The sequence below is a fragment of the Solanum lycopersicum genome, chromosome 3, assembly GCF_036512215.1.
Source record: "Solanum lycopersicum chromosome 3, SLM_r2.1".
In the NCBI taxonomy this organism is placed as follows: Eukaryota; Viridiplantae; Streptophyta; class Magnoliopsida; order Solanales; family Solanaceae; genus Solanum; species Solanum lycopersicum.
In genome coordinates, this window is record NC_090802.1 from 2,757,928 (window position 1) to 2,773,836 (window position 15,909).

The 15,909-nt window shown below is 36.2% G+C and overlaps 2 protein-coding genes across 2 annotated transcripts; one reads left to right on the forward strand and one right to left on the reverse strand.

The window, feature by feature from the left end:
* Window positions 1-74: 74 nt before the first annotated feature.
* On the forward strand, window positions 75-12,039 carry LOC101252055 (ATP-dependent zinc metalloprotease FTSH 11, chloroplastic/mitochondrial). Its single transcript, XM_004234129.5, has 17 exons — window positions 75-1,133; window positions 1,621-1,774; window positions 1,924-2,016; window positions 2,232-2,320; window positions 2,630-2,753; window positions 3,593-3,712; window positions 3,820-3,870; window positions 4,381-4,442; window positions 5,450-5,507; window positions 6,552-6,677; window positions 6,763-6,843; window positions 7,204-7,333; window positions 9,318-9,466; window positions 9,821-10,102; window positions 11,134-11,223; window positions 11,359-11,412; window positions 11,496-12,039. The coding sequence occupies exons 1-17, from the start codon at window positions 523-525 to the stop codon at window positions 11,658-11,660; spliced, it is 2,439 nt and encodes an 812-aa protein (XP_004234177.1). The 5' UTR covers window positions 75-522; the 3' UTR covers window positions 11,661-12,039.
* An 87-nt stretch (window positions 12,040-12,126) lies between these two features.
* LOC101255466 (uncharacterized) lies at window positions 12,127-15,111 on the reverse strand. The gene is made up of 3 exons (XM_004234225.5): window positions 14,717-15,111; window positions 13,506-13,757; window positions 12,127-12,835 (listed from the first exon to the last, which is right to left on the reverse strand). The coding sequence occupies exons 1-3, from the start codon at window positions 15,071-15,073 to the stop codon at window positions 12,497-12,499; spliced, it is 948 nt and encodes a 315-aa protein (XP_004234273.1). The 5' UTR covers window positions 15,074-15,111; the 3' UTR covers window positions 12,127-12,496.
* Between the last annotated feature and the right edge of the window lie 798 nt (window positions 15,112-15,909).

A 15,909-nucleotide genomic window follows, 5' to 3' on the forward strand; every position in this document is an offset into this window, starting at 1 on the left:
AAAACGAAGAGTAAAACAAGACCCCAAACATCTTATGGCTGTTTTTAAACTTTGACAACCTTAGTTTGGTTGGAATATATTTAGCTTTTTGAAATCGTGTTTGTTTGATTAACAGTTTTCTTGAATGGTTTTCAAACTCCAAATATACAAAAAGCAAGTGAAGATGGAAAAACTTTGGGTTTCTCATTTCAATCTTGAAGGATAGGCCACATAACTTTGGTCTAAGAAAACAGGGGTTTGCCGTTGGGATATGAGTAGTATTTTTTCAAAAAAATAAGTGAAATTATAGAGGCCACATGAAGAAGAGCGCCAATTTGAGTAGAGATAAGGTTTTTCTTGTCCAAACAAGAAATAAACCCAATCCCTTCATCAACCAAAAGGGGGAGAAGAGACCAAAAAGATTAATAAAAATCCTCTCTTTTGCAGTAAAGAATCTTCAAGTCTTTGGATTGAGTTCAACCCAAAGTATCTCTTCTTCTTCTTTAAACCCTAAAATATCTAAATCTTAAGGAAAGAGAAGCCATGACCACTCTTCAAGCTTCTCTTCTCTTCAAGCCTTTACCTCCTCTTCTCCATTTTTCTTCTTCGAAACATGTTCGGTCCCTTTCTTTCGCCAACGCTTTATCCTGTCGTCGTTTATCTACAACTGCATCTGCTCCATTCAAGACTCGGTTTTGCCGCCACAATTTACTGCTTCATTGTACATTGAATCCTGAACAAGTCGATTCCTCATCGGAATTTGCCTTATCTAACAATGATGACAATTCTATTCCCGAGATGGAACCCATAGAATTCAATGAACCATCTGTGGTTCAGATTGGTTCCGTACAAAATTCTTCCATCGACTCCAATGCTGGAGTTGTCAGTAGTAGTTTTTCTGATAATGAAGCGGCATCTGAGGTTTTGGTGGAGAATGATGAACTCAAGAAAAAACTGCCTATACTGGTTTTTTTGATGGGGGTATTTGCAAAGGTGAAGAAAGGGTTTGAGAATATTTTGTTGTCTGATTGGTTTAGCTGGTGGCCGTTTTGGCACCAAGAGAAACGTCTGGAGAGATTGATAGCGGATGCCGATGCAAATCCAAACGATGCTGCTATGCAGAGTGCTTTGCTTGCTGAACTCAACAAACACAGGTAAACTTTAGTCTGCCTTGTTTGTTTCATCTGCACCAGTGACAGAAATCTAGAAGAGGTATATACTAGTAAAGTTTCTTTTTTTTTTTTTATGAGGAATGGTGTGTGTTCACTACTGATTTCTAAGGTGCTTTTCTCTAGGGGAGGTAGAATGACTAGGATACTACTTTTTAACAATCTTTGCCTGTATCATAAAATAGATAAAATACAAAGCTGTTTAATGTTGTCATTGTTTTCATGGATGCTTTTGATTAATCTGCCTAGTTGGGACTCTCACTATCTCAATTACAAACTAAGAGAATCATATGTGATGTAGCTAAACAATGATGCAGCCTGTCAGTTCCTATGAATTATTGTTTTGGAGTCTTTCACCTGATCACTTTGGATTACTTTTGTTTCCTTTTTTAGGTTTGTCTGTAAGTTACCTTTGCTGCACAAATTTATTTTTAGAGAGTATTCACTGTTCTCTTTATCTTTTTAACCTTAGCCCTGAGTCTGTCATTCGGCGCTTTGAGCAGAGAGCTCATGCTGTAGACAGTAGAGGAGTTGCAGAATATATGCGAGCTCTTGTGGCTACAAATGCTATTGCTGAATATCTACCAGATGAGCAATCTGGAAAGCCTTCCAGTCTTCCTTCACTGGTAATTGTTGATCATATAATACCTTCAGGTTTTTGTGTCTATTGGCAATGCCACCTGAACTCTAGATGTTCTGCTTACTACTGTAATTTGTACTGCACTTGTCTCTTGATTTGCTGTTCTGTTTGATGATTATTGGAATAAAATTATAGTTGCAAGAGTTGAAGCAACGGGCATCAGGGAACATGGACGAACCCTTTTTAAATCCTGGCATTTCCGAGAAGCAGCCATTACATGTTGTGATGGTAAGATACTCTCAGCACTGTAGTTTCTGTTGAGACAAGGAGTCTAATGTTCATCTTAAGCATCATACCTAAAACTAGTGTTACTAACAGTTAAATATGAAACCATGGCTATTGGTGCTTCCATTGACTCTGCTCATAATTACTTTGTCCATTTGTTGGGTCATGGTTTTGTGCTTGCATGTTGTTTACCCAGAATTCTTTATTTTCGCATGTAGGTTGATCCTAAAGTTTCAAATAGATCATCACGTTTCGCGCAAGAGTTTCTCTCAACTATTATATTCACTATTGCCATTGGCTTGGTCTGGTAAGTGCATCTTCTTGAATTTACTATTCTATATGTACAGAAATGTGGCCCAGTAATTTCTCTAGATATATAGTCCTGTCCTTTTCTCCAGATTTTCTGGGAGTTTGTTTGTGGCAGGGGGATTGTGCACTGATTATTTTACGTGATTGCCACTATGCTTGTTAGCATATTAACTGATTTGTCTCTATTGTTATCTTAGTTTTCACTCTCTTTCCTTGTTTTACGTAACTTCTTATATGTTTCGTTGGCAGTTATTTAGTCTCATTCTTCTATATTTTTACTAAGAAAAGAGTACAATAATTTTTTCAGGATAATGGGTGCTACTGCACTTCAGAAATATATTGGTGGCTTAGGTGGGATAGGAGCTTCAGGTGTTGGTTCAAGCTCATCCTATGCGCCGAAAGAATTGAATAAAGAAATAATGCCTGAGAAGGTTTGTTTTCTTTCTGGAGATATTACATGTAGGTTGTCTTCTGCACCAATCTTATGATGTGCTATGTGATTAAAGGGTTTGGTAGCTAATTTTATTCTATTTTACTTCTTAATCTTGTCATAGTATGAAATATCTAGTTTGTATGTGTTCCTCGTTTTGGTTTTAGAAAAAGGAGTTCAAGTCCCTAGGAATTTCATTCAGAAATTTAGGAGTCATGAAATTTGGAGAATTTATGCGTCTCATTTTTTATTTTTTATGTTCTTGCATTATTGGACATCCACCAGTGATCAATAGAGACTACTTGGAAAGGGAAGTAGGAACAGCTTCAAGTATCTCTTTTATCCCAGGCTATGCCTTATGTAACTTACTTCCATATCAATTTTATTGCATATTCACATAAATGTTAATGTGTCATTGGCCTTGGTTGTTTGGTTCTCTTATTCTTCCAGCTTTTTCCGGAGTAATTCTTTGAGTATTAGCTCACTCAAACTGTTAACAACTTCTAAAGTTTGTACAACATTCTCTCTTTGGGTATTAAGACCCAACCCGGTAGAAATGATGCTCCCGAGGCTCACCGACTGGAATGTTTTCAATAGACAAATACTAATAGTCCTTGTTGGGTTATTTACTTGTTCAGCTTTAGATCAATGTGTAGGTGCTTGAGAAGATGTTGAATGGACTTGAACTTCCACACTTATTCTATAGTGCTAGTCAATACTAGAGTTTGCATTTTTCTCCCAGAGATTGTCCAATAGAGATTGGGAAAAGTATGACTTCTCTTGTTGGGGGATTTGGATCTTGCAGCTGTTTTTGTTTATCTCTTTTTCTTTTGGATGCAGAATGTCAAAACGTTTAAGGATGTCAAAGGTTGTGATGATGCTAAGCAAGAGCTTGAGGAGGTCGTTGAGTACCTAAAAAATCCTTCCAAGTTCACTCGGCTTGGAGGAAAGTTGCCGAAGGTTTGCGCTATTATGCCCGTTTATCCTGCCTTTTTATTTTTAATGTGCTTCCTTTTATGTAAAACACCCCCTATGCTTTTCCTGATGGAATATTGTCTTGTTTTTAGGGAATTCTCTTGACTGGAGCACCTGGAACAGGAAAAACTCTCCTTGCCAAGGTAAGCTGTTGATTACATCTTATGCTGAAATAGCTGTGCACATTGGATGTTCCATGTGTCGGCTAGCAGTGTTCTTTGTTATATCTTCAGATGCATTATGCCCTTCCAACTATAATCAAATTCAGATGCAATTTCTTTTTGTTAGTTGTGAATTGTGAGTCTTCTGCTTGAGCAGTTCTTCCTTCTCCCCTTTGCCTATTTGGTGATGTAAAATTTGCTAATCCTTTTCTCTTTTTGATATAGAAAATTCATTTAAGATTTTCAATTCCTTGTATTACAAAAACATAGTTATTTCTTCTGCTCTTGAATAATTTCGTGTCCACATTGGTCCTCTTTTAATTAGTTAAAGATTTCTCTTCTATTACCTTGTTCTCTTCTTTGGGCTAAGTTTTTTATTATGCATTCTTCCTTCATTCATAATATGACCTTTTGCTTTCTAATTCTGCATTCTAATTATGTAAACATAAGCATGTACATACGCTAATCCTGCTTAATTATCTTGATTTGAAGGCTATCGCTGGGGAAGCAGGGGTGCCTTTCTTTTATAAGGCAGGCTCCGAATTTGAAGAAATGTATGTTTACTACTTTCTCTACCTCATAACTTGGTCATGTTTGTATCCAATATGTGATAGAAACTTGTGATTTGTGAGCTCCTCTTACTTTCTAGAAGAAGCTCAGTTTCTTCTCAGGGGTAGCAAGCTGCTTGGTGCTTAGAAAATTACCTTAGTCAGTTTTTGTTCATTATATGTACACATCTGCAGTATTTGCTTCCAGCATCTAGGGAATAGAATGATATCTGTCATTGATATCACAGTTTTTCATATTAACTTTTTGACTATGAAGAGAGATTGGTAATTGCACACAAACCTATGCATGACAATATGTCGAATTTGGATAATGTAGGCCAATAGGTATAGTAGGGCAGATCTTTTTTCCTGGACACCTGACAAGTAGGATTTTGTTGATCTATTCCAACTCTAAGATGGTACAAAGTGTACAAGCATAATCACAGTTTGCAAATCCTCTGTCCAAACATACGTACTTATGATTAAGTCCACTTCATGCACGTTACTATAGGCAGCTTTAGTTTCCTTGTCAAGTATGCTCTGCATTCTAGCTGCTCCATGGTTGACTTTAGCACAACTCGCTTTACTTACAAAAACGGTAAAACTGTACCAGAGTCGACTTGTGAAGTTGCAAAGCAGAAATAGGTGATTAGAATCTGTAGTATTCTTTTCGCATGAGGGCATCGGGTACAGCTGAGCATGTAGTAATTGTGCTGTGTCAAGCATGCTTCAGGTGCTACCAGCCAAGTGAAGCAAGAAATATTGTTGAAGTCTTTTAACTTACCATATGTTCTTCCAAGACCAGAGAAGTTGATGAGTTGGATAGTCACTTTCAGCATGATTTTACTATGGAAGTCCGTCCTTCTGTCCTTCTAAGAGCACACTGTCTGATATTGTGCACTTTATTATTTTGTTTCTTTTTTGTTTTTGGCCAACTATTTTCACTTTTTAAGATCTTACAGCTTTACCTAACAGTCTAATTAACTTGGCTGGGAAATTTTACATTCTTTTAGGTTTGTAGGAGTTGGTGCTCGGCGTGTGAGATCTTTGTTTCAAGCTGCTAAGAAGAAGGTTTGATAGATTACACATACATCACTTACTTATTGTGGTTTGTAAAGAAAATTGTATTTACAGATCAGAGCAAAATCGTGTGAAATGTACAGTGTACTTGGTAAACACTGGACTGAAAATTTTTAGTCAATGCTGAGTTATGCTTGAAAAGCTTACTTTTACTTAAGTGGTTCCGTTGTGAAGCAAGAGGTTCTCTGTGTGCATAGAGCTTATCTTGCATGTTTCATAAAGTATGCATGCCTATTAATCTATGTGTAACAAAAGATACGAGAGAAAAATTGATCTGTTATTCCATGAAGTAGCAAGCATATACACATGTACATAGAATATTAACTATGGAAAGAATCTAAAAGGACAATCCTATAGATCTGTTATCAATTTCTATAATTATGCTTTTTATGTATATTACGATGAATAAGACTGCATTCATTCCTTAACACTCTGGAATGAACTTTTGTTCGAGTTACATAGTAGAAGAACTGCGTGAGATCACCCATAATTGGTTATGAGTGTCTCCTGTATGATTTATGAAGCTTCAGTCACTTTAATACTTGCCTGTCTGTCATCATTTGGCATACTTCCAATTTGGGCTGTCCATATAGAATGTACCTTCATCAATGGGAAAAAGGAATATTCACCTTTCTAAAATTAAGAGCTTGGAGTGAACGATGAATTCAGCTAGTGAAAGAGGAGGTTTTGGGGTAACTCCTAACAAAGCAGTTGCTAGAAATTCCATTTTTTTTATATAAGACTTTGTTATACTAGGAAAGTAACTTCCTTGTTTGCTTGGATTAACAAAGCTTAAGGGGAATGATGCCCTAGTATCTGTCTTGAATTTTCTTGTTGTTAAACTTGCTACTTCCGTCTGAAATGCAAAGTTAAAGAACTCCTCGTTAAATAACTGTGAAAACCTAATGGGAAGTTGGAAGTCCTCTTTCTGCTTCATGTTAGTATATCTATCATGTGAGATAATTTGCTTTGTGAAGGATTTAATCAGTTCCCTGGAACTGCTTTCTAATTTTCATGTCTGTGACATCCTTTTAGGCTCCATGCATCATATTTATTGATGAAATTGATGCTGTTGGATCAACTCGAAAGCAGTGGGAAGGGCATACTAAAAAAACACTGCATCAGTTGCTTGTTGAGATGGATGGTTTTGAGCAAAATGAGGTAAACGCCTTGAAGTTAAAGTATCTGAATTATGAATATCTCTCCTGAATTTGAAACTGAAGTGCACGTTTGACTCATTATACAGGGCATAATATTGATGGCTGCGACAAACTTGCCTGATATTCTTGATCCTGCCTTGACAAGACCCGGTAGATTTGATAGGCATGTAAGTCTTTTGGAGCTTTTCCATCCTGTTCGGCTGCTTTTCTACTTACAGTCTTCCAGATATCCACACAAAAATACCACTTAATAATATTAAGACTTTGTGCAAGATCTTAATGATTAAGACCTATTCAAACCAAATAAGTGCTTAAATCTTAACGTAAACAAAATGCACTAAATGACCCAAGGTCTGAACCATTCAGATCTCCAATAAGGGCAAACTAATGAGGCCTTAGTTTGAATTTTGTTGAACGACCCCCTTTTGGAAAAAAACATTCTAAGTGATGAATTTGAGGAATATTGTATTTTCTTCTATAAATATAGTTTATCATCAAGCTGTTAACATCAAAACAACTTTTTCTAGATTGTGGTTCCCAATCCAGATGTGCGGGGTCGTCAAGAGATCTTAGAGCTTTATTTGCAAGACAAACCAGTTAGTGACGATGTCAATGTGAATGCCATTGCTCGTGGAACACCAGGATTCAATGGAGCAGGCAAGTGCAATGCCCATTTTATTTTTATGTTCATTTTCTTTTGGTTAAGTTTCCATATAATGTGAATCTTTTTTATCCTAAAATTGATCTCTACTGAGATGGTATACTACCTTCTTCAAGATTGAAATGGATGATCCTGTTACGTGGATTCTATCTATGACTTTTTAAATATTTTGGTAAAAGAAGATTGGATTTGTGAAGTTGGCTGTATCATTTATCCAATCTGCTAGACATGGGTTATTCTTCAAAATAACTCTGGAAGTGTGAAGTGAAGCTCATGGATGCGGGATGTAAAAAGTAAAATATTATGCAAGTTCATGGGCGAAATACACGAATTAGAGCACTAATTTATACTTTTTCTGGTCAGATTACTGAACTAGATTAAATTTGGAACGAATTGTATTCTTGTGTCCATTGTTTTGTACATTGTTTCCTTGTGGTGGCATTGCTTTATGAACTTCTTTTGACAACTGTTGGCTGATGCCGTAGTTTTTTCATAGCCTAGATACATCATGTTACTGTTATTGACCATTGGAATAGTGGTATTATTGATACATCATTTCCAGGTTACTAATTGTCATGTTCCCTAGGGATCTGGGCGGATTATGATATTTGGAGATTGGGCATTTTACTGAAGTGAATATTTGATAGAATTAAAGTACCAATGACTTGTGAAAGGGCTAGATGAATGATGATTCTGATAATTTGTTTACTTTTGGGTAAGATGGGATTATAATTTCTGTAACAATTTCTTTTATCATAGTGTCAATTGACTCACTATGGATGGAGTAGTCCAGAATCATTCGAGAATTCATTTGGCCTTTGGAAATTGAGACTTCTTTTTTGGGGAAGATAAAAAATTGGATGTGGAAGTAGAGATAGGCTCTACAAGCTGGTAGGCATAGAATATGCCAATGAATTGAAGAGTTGTCCTAGTGTGAAGAGATAGATAGATTTGGAGTAAATAGAGATAGAGAGCGGCTCAGGGGAGTGAGGAGTGAGTCTCTAGCAAACTTAGTGGTTGATGGCTGGATTGAGAGGGAGAAGCCTGGTTTGAGAATATAATAGGTTGAGAAACAGTTACGGGAACAGGGTCACCGAAGTTTGGCTGTGATACCACATGAAAAAGTATGAAAATTCACATCAAAATCTTGACCCAGTGGGTGGAATAGACAAGAATCATTATAAATCCTTTGGAAACCTTTTCTCAACCAATGTAGGACTGATAAATATTTCAACAGCCTCTATCATGTGTTAAATCAATTCTTGAAATTACTCCTGGATTAAAGATTATTTTGCCTTCATTTTCTTTTATTATTACCTGACCTTGTGCTTTTTTGTTGGCCGAGAAGACGAAGTGGCTCCACAAGGGTGTGGCTGAAGTAGACAAAAGAAAAGAGAGAGTAGACTTACTAAACTGAGGAGTAGGCATGGAGTTGAGAGTAAAAGTATATTCGATAGTAGATGATAAAACACAGAAGTAGACTTACTAAGCTGAGGAGTAGGCATGGAGTTGAGAGTAAAAGTATATTCGATAGTAGATGATAAAACACACACAGAGAGAGAGAGAGAGAGTAGATTTACCAAGCTGAGTAGCAGCCTGGAGTTGAGACCAAAAGTAGATCCGATGGGCTCAATGCTGTTTTTAGAGAAAGAACCTTAAGAGTAATAGAAGTGTTAAAGAAAAAAAATCGAGTGAGCTTACCAAAGCTTGGTTCTGATATCAAGTATAAACTAAAAGAGAAAAATAATGAACACCTGATGATAGTGGCATAAAAGAAACACATATTATAGATGTCAAATTCAAGACACATGATATTTGTTTCGTGTGGCTCTATATTTTACTAATGTCATCACTCTTGTAACACAACATTTTAATACTAAAACATCCGACCACCTTTTCTAGGAACTGTTAATTCAAGTGCTCATAACCTGGTTCTTTTCTCATTATGGATATATGACTAACAGTTCCTGTTTGAAACAGATTTGGCGAATCTGGTGAATATTGCTGCCATTAAGGCTGCTGTTGAAGGTGCTGAGAAGCTAAATGCATCGCAGTTGGAGTTCGCAAAAGATAGGATAATAATGGGAACAGAACGCAAAACCATGTTCCTTTCTGAAGACTCAAAAAAGGTATTCTGCTCTATTATGAAAAATATGTTCATGTTTGTCTCCTGTAACTCACTTGTAAGTTTGATTTGGTTTGACATCAGGTATTATTGGTAATCTATGTAATTATTTGATTTTACGTGTTTATGAACAGGCAAAATTCTTTAGAATATTAAAACTTATTGAGCCTAAAAATATCAAGATGTGCATTTTCTGAATGCCGTGCAGAATCTAGGTCAACCTCTTGTATAGTAAATGAAAGGACTCTTTGGATGCTTGCTTAATGGCACCTTGTTTTCCTGTCCTTGTTCTGTGGTGAACATGTTACAATATCCCATACATATTAATCACCATTATGGTAAATATCGTCTTTTTCAGCTAACTGCATATCACGAGAGTGGCCATGCAATTGTTGCTTTGAATACTGAAGGCGCACATCCAATACATAAAGCTACAATCATGCCACGTGGGTCTGCTTTGGGAATGGTTACACAGCTTCCTTCAAATGATGAGACATCAATCAGCAAAAAGCAGTTGTTAGCACGGCTTGATGTTTGTATGGGAGGAAGAGTAGCCGAGGAGCTGGTCTTTGGTCCAGACAATGTAACTACTGGGGCTAGTAGTGACCTACACACAGCTACAGAACTTGCTCAATACATGGTACAATTTCGCTACATTATGTCTATTACACTGAGTAAAATTGTCAATTTATGTAGTAAAAATACTTCTTTCCTCTTCCCTTTTTGTTTCTCTAGTTCACTAAACAAATATTTTTTTAAGACGCCTTGAACAGTTTAGAAGTATATGGATTATCATGTATTACAAATATTAGCTATGAGAAAATTATTTCCCAATATTTTTTTGCTCATCAGCAACTACATGCCTACATATTTCAACGTACGCATGCAGATTAAATCTGATGTTCTTACTGGCTGCATGATTTCTTTTAAGTTACTGATTTGGCTTTTCGCTGCATTTATATGGCAGAATTTGTTAACCCAGAATGTCTTGTTTTTCAACAACATTATACGGGGTAGTCTTATTCCATTTTGATTTCTTGCCAGTTAACTGCAGAAAGAAAAATAATATTTATGTGCACATCAAGACCTTTGGATTGCAGGTTTCTTAAGGAAGTTACCTAACTGATGAAGTTGGGAAGGAAATTTTGGCCCATGTTAAATTGAAATGATCAGAAAGATACTGGGCTCAGAAAATTGAATCTTGCCGACCTGAAACTTCAATTTTCAAAGTTTTTTTTGCTTTCCTTTGACTGTGTCCAGTTTTTCTCAGAGAAAATAGTATCGCCTTTAGTTCCTTTACCTCCATCTACTACTATTTGTCAATATAAGTAAAATTAACATCTCTGTAACCTAGGCATAACCCAACATGGTGGAAAGTGAAAAAAAGAAAGCAAACATACCCTCCCGATATCTATGGTGTGGGAGTATTTTGACAAGACATAAGTTAGAAGCTACTAAAGTTTTACCCCACATGAGATGTAGCTTCTCCACAGGCAAAAGCTGCCTTGAGAAGGTTTCTCTCCGGACCTGGTTTATAGTAAGAGTAAAAAAGAATCTGTTCTGTTTTCTCTGTCTGACTAATGTATATATTCTGCTATGAATGATGTTATTAAATTTGTCAGAATGAAGCTTTCTGTTACAAGTGTGTGACAGTACCACATTTTGATTTAGGTATCATCCTGTGGGATGAGTGATGCAATTGGACCTGTTCACATCAAAGAGCGGCCAAGTGCTGAAATGCAATCACGTATGGATGCTGAGGTATGTGCTTAGCTTGAGTTTAAAAACATTTTTTTTCTAACAACTGACCTGATGAAAAATTTCTAAGTCATAGTATTCTAGTATGTTTTTGTTTGGGTTGATAAGCTCTTATAAGTTTGTTCTCCTGATGCACAGGTGGTCAAACTTCTAAGAGAAGCATATGATCGCGTAAAGGCCCTCCTAAAAAAGGTTTGTCTTACATATCTTAATGATCATAGAGCTATACTAACTGTTCGGTTAGCATTTATTTATGATTTTCTTTTTCAATGCAGCATGAAAAGGCTCTACACACTCTGGCAACTGCCCTTCTAGAGCGTGAAACATTGAGTTCAGAAGATATAAGGCGGATTCTTCTCCCTTTCTCTGAAGACCGGCTCTCTGAACAACAGCAGCAGCAGCAGCAGCCTCAGGATGAAGAAACACTCGCATTGGTTTAGATGTATGGCTTTCTCTTCCATGGGTGATCATCTCAACTGGTGTAGGGGCTATTATGTACAGTGTATACAGAGCACTAGTTTTGATTACAGGTCTTCACTATTTTTTTTTCTTTCCTTTTTCTGTTTGTAACATATTTTTAGGACTTCCATTTCCTGGCATACAAAACAGGTAGCTGCAGTAGTGTTGTACGCCTTAGTAGGACTTCCAAAATCTCTTTTTTCCCTTTTCTTTGTCAGTCATTTTTAAATTTTATATACCCTGTATTGGGCAAAATTTTGCATGTAAACTTGGGAATTGTATATCTATTTGTTATACTGGGAATAAGGATTTACTAATTCTTCTTCTTTCAATGCAATGTCATCTGAACAATTTGACTGATCTCTTCTTGCGTCTCTGGAGATTCATTTGGTTCAGCTTTAGGTTTGAACTCGATAATTTAAGAAAGTAATTCTGCTTCAATTTATGTGAGGGTGTTTAACATATATCATATATTTGCATAAAAAGGTTATGTTTTACATTGTATGAAGTCTTTCAACTGTAAATCACCCTGTTCTGCAATAGGGAAAACAAAAATTCGAGATTACATTGGGGTTCACATAACAAATGTAACATTGAATCAAATATGTACGTGATCATGATTCACATTATTCAACAACATCAAATTCAAGTATGTTAAACGATCGTGTGATTGTATGCCAAACGACCCCTCAACAGTTTTTGTCAATAAGCACATAAATCAGCCCAATAAGGCAGCAAGAATGAGCTTAGTTGCAAATTCTCTGCATAGCCTCATGTCACATGACTGTCCAATCGCTGCATATAGAATCATGAATTCTCAAGCTTGACCAACAAGAACATCCTTGTAAGGAGTTGGCGCGATGGTAGTGGATGTTGTTTCTTTCACTGGCGCCTTTTTCCTTCGACTTTGCTCTTCTACTAGCAGTGGCATCTGTCCCTCCTCCCCCGAGGACTGTCTCCTTCGTCTTTGCTCTTCTATTAGCAGTGGCATTTGCCCCTCTCTTTCTTGTATTAATCGGTCCTGTGCTCCACCTCGTAGCTTTTCTAGCCTCAATCCACTCATTTGTTGCATCTTGAACACTTTCACCACATTCATTAATCCTCCAATGAACAGCAATAAACTCCCAAATAACCCAAACAACATCCAGTCTTCACTCTGCATCATTCAAAAGTCCCTCAATAGTTAGTTGATCGAACTGCACAAAAGGTGTGCAAGAGATTGTAATGCTCGCTAGTATATTAGTAGTGTTCTCTATGTCATAGGCCTACAAGAAGTATAAAGACATAGACAGAGTTTAAAGTACCAACCAAATGAATGTCTCAGATCCAAAACTTGGATTGCCTATCCGCTATACGGAACATCTCTATCAACTTATTCAGTATTCACTTCATCTTACTGATAGGACTACTGCTATAGATTCTATTCACAGCATCAAACGTTTAAGACGACTCCTGGAATGTTGCCAAAAATACAAGTTTTCCTTCTCTGTTCTTCTCTTTCGTTTTGATACTTGGTTGACAGGGTCAGGACTTTCTGACTATGCACATCCTAAAGTATAGAAATTAAAGACCTTTCTTATTCTTAAACTACTTCATGCTTCGCAGATGAGGGTCTTAAAAGTCGGGGAAACTAACTAAAGAGAAATAGTTATTTTCTTTTTTCAAGAGCAAGCATGACAGTTTAGTTTCTGTGGTGGAACTTGCAAGCATGGCTATGGGAGACGTGCGCATCAACCCTACGTTGAGAGTATTTATGGAAAGCCACCTTTTTTAGGTGGTATTAAACATCCGTATTGATAATTGTAAAAAAAATGTTGGTTACTTACTAACAATTTCAAGCCATGGTGGGCATATCTTGACTGCTCTCTCCAATTGAGGAGTGATCCTACCAGAAATAGTAAACTGCCCAATAAGAAGGGAATGTTGACACTTTCTTGCAAGATTTGGACATGCCCATCCGCTCTTTCGTAAATCTGACACGAGTTATGGATTGAACCAAGCAGCCATAGAGCAGGGCCAGCAATAAGCAGACTCACAGCTTGCTTCTCCATTTTGTGACTGCCATACCCCTTTTCTGCCTTAACAAATGAATTAAATACTTGATCAGATGAAGAACTAAACAACATTATACTGAAACTACATAGCCAATATTCAACGTCATATAATTAATACATATTTAGCCAAGTAAAATTACTATTCCCTGCATCACATTCGTGGCTCTTTATCTGTTAAAGAAAGACCAGACACCTCCTTATAGTGGCATAGGCTGAATTTGTGCCAGTGGTATGGTGATCTTGTCAGCGGGTTCACGTTTGGCACTGTGGTAGTTAAAAGGCTAATTATGTTTCTTTTAATCTGTTCCAAAACATGTAATAAATGAAATTTTCGTACATCAGACATTTTTTTCCCGTTTCCTCTACCCCACACCGGAGGATCCAGGGGCGGAGCTACCCTAGGGCAAGGTGTTGGAAAATTACATTGTATATATAGGTCCAAATTACATTATTTGAGGTTGTGTTTTCTATCCTTGGTAGGAGAATTTGCTTTTTTACTTTATATTTTGACACCCCTTACTAAAAAAATCCTGGCTGCGCCACGGGGAGGAACAAACACTGTTTGAACTTAACTTAGCGCAATTCGTACTTAATCTACCTGTTGACGGTGCAGGTACTCAACCAATAGAGTAAACCTCACTCGTTACACTTTAAGTCTTTCTAGTCTGATACCATATTTGAAAACTTCTACCCATAAGCAAGGGTTCAATTCTCCGTCTTATAATCTCCTCTCTCAAAGGTATAATAGATTAAAAAAAAAGTATTCCTTTTTCCAATCAAACATTCTCTTATGAAATGATTGCTTATAATTCACTGTGATGTTTTTAACACAGAAGAAATATAAAGCAAATGCATAAGGTACCAATTTATTTAAAAACTTGTGACGAATAATCTCGTAAATCACAAGTATTGTCTCACATTTTCTTTTTTTAACAAACTAAGACAAATAAAATTAAAACAGAGGGAGTTAGTTCATAATTTACCTGAGTGAAGAGAAACAGAATGGCTATGAAGTTGAGAATTGTTCCTACGGAGTGAACTACGGGCACAGCGAATTCGACGAGGGCAAGCTGCGGGTCAAATCCGAGCAATAGAAATCTATAATCGATTCCAGCGAGGTGAGCTAGAAGATCATGCACATTCACTACAACGATCACCGCCAACGCTATCTGCAACAGAACCAAACCGGACAATTGCTCTTTCGAGATCTGAGCTACGAACCCACCAGCGAGCAATATGGTAGCGAACAAGTATAGACCGGCGTTGATGTACTCGAATCGGTTTCCGGTCAGCCTCGGCCCGTACAATCGCATCTCCCGCGCCGATGCTAATTTCACCATTATTGTTGTGTTGTTTGTATGAGAAAATTGAAATCTCTGTTTAAAACACTGATGAAGAATTCATACAGAAATTGTGAGGGGGTACGTGGCTTTCTGCATGCTGCGTCAAAGCGTCAACGTTAACACGTGTTGATCGAACGATTCATTTAAAACTAAAATTTTGAATACTGAATTAAAGAATAATTTAATATATTTTAATTTAGAATCACATAATTAAAAAAAAAATTATTTTCTTAAATTTTATCTCAAATTAAACTAAATCATTCTTTGTGAAACGAAGAATATATACTACTTAGTTATTGGAGTATAAATTTTGGCTTTAAATATAAGAATGGAGTAATTTTATCACTCTATTTTATTTCATTTCTATTTAATTATATATTTATTTAAGAAATTAAGTAAGTTTTAACATTTTATTTTTATTGGGAGTTTATTTAATAGTTATCTAAAATCAAATTTTCAATCTACGCATATAAATTAATTAATTTAAATAAACACAAATTAGTTGCTTTTACTTAATTTTTGTGTGCTAGTCAAATATATACATTCAAAGCTGATAATTATCAATGATATAATGGAAAAAATAATATTATTTATGTATTAATTTTATAAAAATATCATATATTAAGAACATTATTTTAGCAAGGACAATATATAAATAAACAGACAATAATATTGATTAGTTTTTACTCCAACTAAACTTGTATAACTGCAGGTAAGGGCGGAGTTAGCATAGAGTTAGGGTTTCATCCGAATTTCTTTCGGCGAAAAATATTGTTTCATCTGTTTTATTTTATGTAGTATTTTTTATTTTTCGAATGTTAAACAGTTTAACT